Source organism: Mustela lutreola, chromosome 9, assembly GCF_030435805.1.
Source record: "Mustela lutreola isolate mMusLut2 chromosome 9, mMusLut2.pri, whole genome shotgun sequence".
NCBI lineage: Eukaryota > Metazoa > Chordata > Mammalia > Carnivora > Mustelidae > Mustela > Mustela lutreola.
Genome location: NC_081298.1, coordinates 57,048,235 through 57,054,523, shown reverse-complemented (window position 1 = coordinate 57,054,523; position 6,289 = coordinate 57,048,235). Strand labels below are relative to the sequence as shown.

Here is a 6,289-nt window from a genome sequence, read left to right as displayed (position 1 = left end):
TTATCCATTCATCTGTTCATGGACATCTAGGTTCTTTCCATAGTTTGGCTATTGTAGACATTGCTGCTATAAACATTTGGGTGCATGTGCCCCTTTGGATCACTACATTTGTATCTTTAGGGTAAATACCCAGTAGTGCAATTGCTGGGTCATAGGGTAGTTCTATTTTCAACATTTTGAGGAACCTCCATGTTGTTTTCCAGAATGGTTGCACCAGCTTGCATTCCCACCAACAGTGTAGGAGGGTTCCCCTCTCTCCGCATCCTTGCCATCATCTGTCATTTTCTGACTTGTTAATTTTAGCCATTCTGACTGGTGTGAGGTGATATCTCATTGTGGTTTTGAGTTGTATTTCCCTGATGCCGAGTGATATGGAGCACTTTTTCATGTGTCTGTTGGCCATCTGGATGTCTTCTTTGCAGAAATGTCTGTTCATGTCTTCTGCCCACTTCTTGATTGGATTATTTGTTCTTTGGGTGTTGAGTTTGCTAAGTTCTTTATAGATTTTGGACACTAGCCCTTTATCTGATATGTCGTTTGCAAATGTCTTCTCCCATTCTGTCAGTTGTCTTTTGGTTTGTTAACTGTTTCCATTGCTGTGCAAAAGCTTTTGACCTTGATAAAATCCCAATAATTCATTTTTGCCCTTGCTTCCCTTGCCTTTGGCGATGTTCCTAGGAAGATGTTACTGCGGCTGAGGTCAAAGAGGTTGCTCCCTGTGTTCTCTTCAAGGATTTTGATGGATTCCTTTCTCACATTGAGGTCCTTCATCCATTTGAATCTATTTTCGTGTGTGGTGTAAGGAAATGGTCCAATTTCATTTTTCTGCATGTGGCTGTCCAATTTTCCCAGCACCATTTATTGAAGAGGCTGTCTTTTTTCCATTGGCTATCCTTTCCTGCTTTGTCAAAGATTAGTTGACCATAGAATTGAGGGTCTATTTCTGCCAGTACCATGCTGTCTTGATGATGACAGCTTTGTAATAGAGCTTGAAGTCCGAATTGTGATGCCACCAACTTTCTTTTTAAATATCCCTTTGGCTATTCGAGGTCTTTTCTGGTTCCATATAAATTTTAGGATTATTTGTTCCATTTCTTTGAAAAAAGTGGATGGTATTTTGATAGGAATTGCGTTAAATGTGTAGATTGCTTTAGGTAGCATAGACATTTTCACAATATTTATTCTTCCAATCCATGAGCATGCAACATTTTTCCATTTCTTTGTGTCTTCCTCAATTTCTTTCATCAGTACCTTATAGTTTTCTGAGTATAGATTCTTAGCCTCATTGGTTAGATTTATTCCTAGGTATCTTATAGTTTTGGTGCAATTGTAAATGGGATTGACTGCTTAATTTCTCTTTCTTCTGTCTTGTTTTTGGTGTAGAGAAATGCAACTGATTTCTTTGCATTTCATTTTATATCCTGACACTTCACTGAATTCCTGTATAAGTTCTAGCAGTTTTGGAGTGGAGTCTTTGGGTTTTCCTCATATAGTATCATATCATCTGCGAAGAGTGATGGTTTGACTTCTTCTTTGCCGATTTGGATGCCTTTAATTTCCTTTTGCAGCCTTGCAGCCCTGGAGTAAATCCCACTTGGTCGTGGTGAATAGTCCTTTTAATGTACTGTTGAATCCTATTGGTGAGTATTTTGGTGAGAATTTTCGCATCTGTGTTCATCAAGGATATTGGTCTGTAGTTCTCTTTTTTGATGGGATCCTTGTCTAGTTTGGGGATCAAGGTGATGCTGGCCTCATAAAAAGAGTTTGGAAGTTTTCCTTCCATTTCTAATTTTTGGAATAGTTTCAGGAGAATAGGACTTAGTTCTTTAAATGTTGGTAGAATTCCCTTGGGAAGCCGTCTGGCCCTGGGCTTTTGTTTGTGGATTTTTGATGACTGTTTGAATCTCCTACTGGTTATGGGTCTGTTCAGGTTTTCTGTTTCTCCCTGGTTCAGTTGTGGTAGTTTATATGTCTCTAGGAATGCATCCATTTCTTCCAGATTGTCAAATTTGTTGGTGTAGAGTTGCTCATAGTATGTTCTTATAATTGTCTGTATTTCTTTGGTGTTAGTTGTGATCTCTCTTCTTTCATTCATGATTTTATTTATTTGGGTCCTTTCTCTTTTCTTGTTGATAAGTCTGGCCAGGAGTTTATCAATCTTACTAATTCTTTCAAAGAACCAGCTCCTAGTTTCGTTGATTTGTTCTCTTGTTCTTTTTGGTTTCTATTTCGTTGATTTCTGCTCTGATCTCTATGATTTCTCTTCTCCTGGTGGGTTTAGGCTTTCTTTGTCATTCTCTAGCTCCTTTAGGTGTAGGGTTAGGTTGTGTACTTGAGACCTTTCTTGTTTCTTGAGAAAGGCTTGTACTGCTATATATTTTTCTCTCAGGACTGCCTTTGCTGTGTCCCACAGATTTTGAACCGTTGTGTTTTCATTACCATTTGTTTCCATGCATTTTTTCAGTTCTTCTTTAATATACTGGTTGACCTATTCATTCTTTAGAAGGATGCTGTTTAGTCTCCATGTGTTTGGGTTCCTTCCAAATTTTCTCTTGTGATTGAGTTCTAGCTTTAGAGCATTTTGGTCTGAAAATATGCAGAGAATGATCCCAATCTTTTGATACCGGTTGAGACCTGATTTAGGACCGAGGATGTGATCTATTCTGGGAATGTTCTATGTGCACTAGAGAAGAATGAGTATTCTGTTGCTTTGGGATGGAATGTTCTGAAGATATCTGTGATGCCCATCTGGTCCAGTGTGTCCTTTAAGGCCTTTATTTCCTTGTTGATCTTTTGCTTGGATGATCTGTCCATTTCAGTGAGGGGAGTGTTAAAGTCCCCTACTATTATTGCATTATTTTTGATGTGTTTCTTTGATTTTGTTATTAATTTGTTTATATAGTTGGCTACTCCCACCTTAGGGCCATAGATATTTAAAATTGTTGCGTCTTGTTGGACAGACCCTTTGAGTATGATAAAGTGTCCTTCCTGATCTCTTATTATAGTCTTTGGCTGTAAATCTAATTGATATGATATAAGGATTGCCACCTCTGCTTTCTTCTGATGTCCATTAGCATGGTAAATTGTTTTCAACCCCCTCACTTTAAATCTGGAGGTGTCTTCAGGTCTAAAATGAGTTTCTTGTAGGCAACATATAGATGCGTTTTGTTCTTTTATCCATTCTGATACCTTGTGTCTTTTGATTGGGGCATTTAGCCCATTAACATTCAGGGTAACTATTGAGAGATATGAATTTAGTGCCATTGTATTGCCATGTAAGGTGACTGTTACTGTATATTGTCTCTGTTCCTTTCTGATCTACTACTTTTAGGCTCTCTCTTAGAGGACCCCTTTCAATATTTCCTGTAGAGCTGGTTTGGTGTTTGCAAATTCTTTCAGTTTTTGTTTTGTCCTGGAAGCTTTTAATCTCTCCTTCTATTTTCAATGATAGCCTAGCTGGGTATAGTATTCTTGGCTGTGTGTTTTTCTCGTTTAGTGCTCTGAATATATCATGCCAGCTCTTTCTGGCCTGCCTTTTCTCTGTGGAGAAGTCTGCTGCCAATCTAATATTTTTACCATTGTATGTTACAGACTTCTTTTCCTGGGCTGCTTTCAGGATTTTCTCTTTGTCACTAAGACTTGTAAATTTTACTATTAGGTGACGGGGTGTGCACCTATTCTTGTTGAATTTGAGGGAGGTTCTCTGCACCTCCTGGATTTTGATGCTTGTTCCCTTTGCCATATTAGGGAATTTCTCTATAATAATTCTCTCCAATATACCTTCTGCTCCCCTCTCTCTTTCTTCTTCTTCTGAATTCCCATTTATTCTAATGTTGTTTCGTTTATGGTGTCACTTATCTCTCGAATTCTTCCCTCGTGGTCCAGTAGCTGTTTGTCCCTCTTTTGCACAGCTTCTTTATTCTCTGTTCTTTGGTCTTCTATGTCACTAAATCTTTCTTCTGCCTTATTTATCCGAGCAGTGAGAGCTTCCATTTTTAATTGCACCTCATTAATAGCTTTTTTGATTTCAACTTGGTTAGATTTCAGTTCCTTTATTTCTCCAGAAAGGGCTTTTATATCTCCCGAGAGGGTTTCTCTAATATCTTCCATGCTTTTTTTGAGCCTGGCTAGAACCTTGAGAGTCATCATTCTGAACTCTAGATCTAATATATTACCAATGTCTATATTGATTAGGTCCCCAGCCTTCAGTACTGCCTCTTGTTCTTTTTTTGTGGTGAATTTTTCCGCCTTGTCATTTTGTCCAGATAAGAGTATATGAGGGGGCAAGTAAAATACTAAAAGGGTGGCAAAGACCCCAGGGAAATACCCTTTAACCAAATCAGAAAAGATCTCGAATCATGGAGGGAGAAAGGGGATAAAAAGAGGTTCAGGAAAAAAAAAAAGAAACAATTAAAAAAAGAAAACAAATAAATAAAAAATATAAAAAAGAAAAAAAATATATATATTAGATAAAATTTCAGAAAGTGTTTCATTTTCTGTTTCTAGAATTGCTGTTCTTCTTCTTTTTGATCTCCCGTTGGATTTGTAGGTGTTAGCAGTCTTTAGATAAGCTATCTAGCTGATCTCCTGCTACCCGAAGTAGTCTCAGCCTGCTACTTCTTCGCCATCTTTACTCCTCCCTCATAAATTTTTAATTTCTTATGTTATCTTTTCCTGCTGTTCTTAAATTTATTTTTTGTTTAATGATGGGCATTCTAAAACATGGAATCATGATTTTTATGATACATGTGCATTTTTTTAAAAGATTTATTTATTTATTTGACAGATAGAGATCACAAATAGGCAGAGAGGCAGGCAGAGAGAAGGAGGAAGCAGGCTCCCTGCTGAGCAGAAGGAGGAAGCAGGCTCCCTGCTGAGCAGAGTGCCCGGTGTGGGGCTCGATCTCAAGACCCTGAGATCATGACATGAGCTGAAGGCAGAGGCCTAACCATCTGAGCCACCCAGGTGCTCCATGTGATATATGTCCATTTTTGCAGGCAGTTTTTTTTTCATACCTTTTAGGTGAACAAGAATCAAGTATGTTAATAGTAACCTTACTAGCGTAGATTTTTAGTTCTACGAATACTTTACAAAATTTAAAATATGAAAAATTAAAAGAACTCTTAATTTTTTTTTAGAAGTCAATGAAAGGATTCTATTTTGCAAAGCTGTACTATGAAGTTAAAGAATATGATCTTGCTAAAAAGTAAGTACCAAACTATAAACATGCTTTAGTTTTCTAAAGTCATTCCCCACCTCCACCTGGGTATTCTTACTTGAAATTGGTGAAAATAATATGTTTTCTGTTTTAGCAGTTCTTCCTATGTATGTCCTGGAAATCAGTTATTATATCACTCCAGACTGATACAAAGGACTAGCCTTAATTCCATGGAGATTGAGCCTAGAACGAGTGTTTTCTGCATGCATGCCGCTTATTTATACTTAGGGCAAGAAATCATTAGGCTTAAAACACTTCTAAGGAACAAAAGAGAGCCATGCTGTTTTAAATTTCTTACTGGTTAGATATCTGGTACTTTAATCAGCTGGAAAAATACCAATGAATACAAAATTAAACTGTGATTTCTGGAGAGGAGAATAGCTTGTGTAAAAGATCTTTGACTCAGTAGGTAACAGTCTGAGGCTTTGTCTCACCTCCTAAGGCCAAGAAGTTCAGTGATCTAATTCCTGATTTAGAGTACCTTAAAGCAGGAAATTAGGAGGGAGGTGAGCAGATAGGTTAAAGACATTTATGGGAAGATGAAAATGCTGATAGGTAAGGAAAATAATAACACCGTTATTTAACTAGCAGCAATGGGACTGTCAACCTTGTTCCTTTTTAATGTGACCCTTTTTCCTCCAGTTTTGGTTTTTGGTGTATATATAGATATACTTATTGTTTATGTATATATTTATATATAATATTTATTGAGCCCAGAAGTTGCTTATTTTTTAGCTGTTAACTTGAATTAAGAAATGGATATTACCTACGTTTGTTAGTTTATTTAGTAATTTTTCCTCTGCTCTGTTTTAGCTGGGAACAGTACTATTATTAGATATTACTTTCTTGTTTAAAAGGTGAATAGTACAATAAGAAAAGGTAAATATTTACTATAATCTTTTTCTAATTTCTGTGTAAAACTTTTTAGTGCTTTATTGAAATGTAATTGGGGAAAAGCAATTTATGTGTTCATTCCTTATGTATGGGTAGCATTAGAAAAAACCATTTTGTAAATGTAGTAGTTAATGGTAAAATAAGTATATGTTAATTTTGTATGTATGTGTTTATTCT

General features: G+C 36.7%; 1 protein-coding gene across 2 annotated transcripts in view; it reads left to right on the top strand.

Annotated features, from left to right (window-relative positions):
• Positions 1 to 6,289, top strand: part of LOC131808304 (E3 SUMO-protein ligase RanBP2) — an 84,225-nt gene that overhangs the window by 25,943 nt on the left and 51,993 nt on the right. For both annotated transcript variants that reach the window (XM_059134289.1, XM_059134290.1), the window contains exon 2: positions 5,139 to 5,206. In XM_059134289.1, coding sequence (XP_058990272.1) covers positions 5,139 to 5,206 — 68 coding nt within the window. The remainder of the gene's footprint in view (positions 1 to 5,138; positions 5,207 to 6,289) is intronic.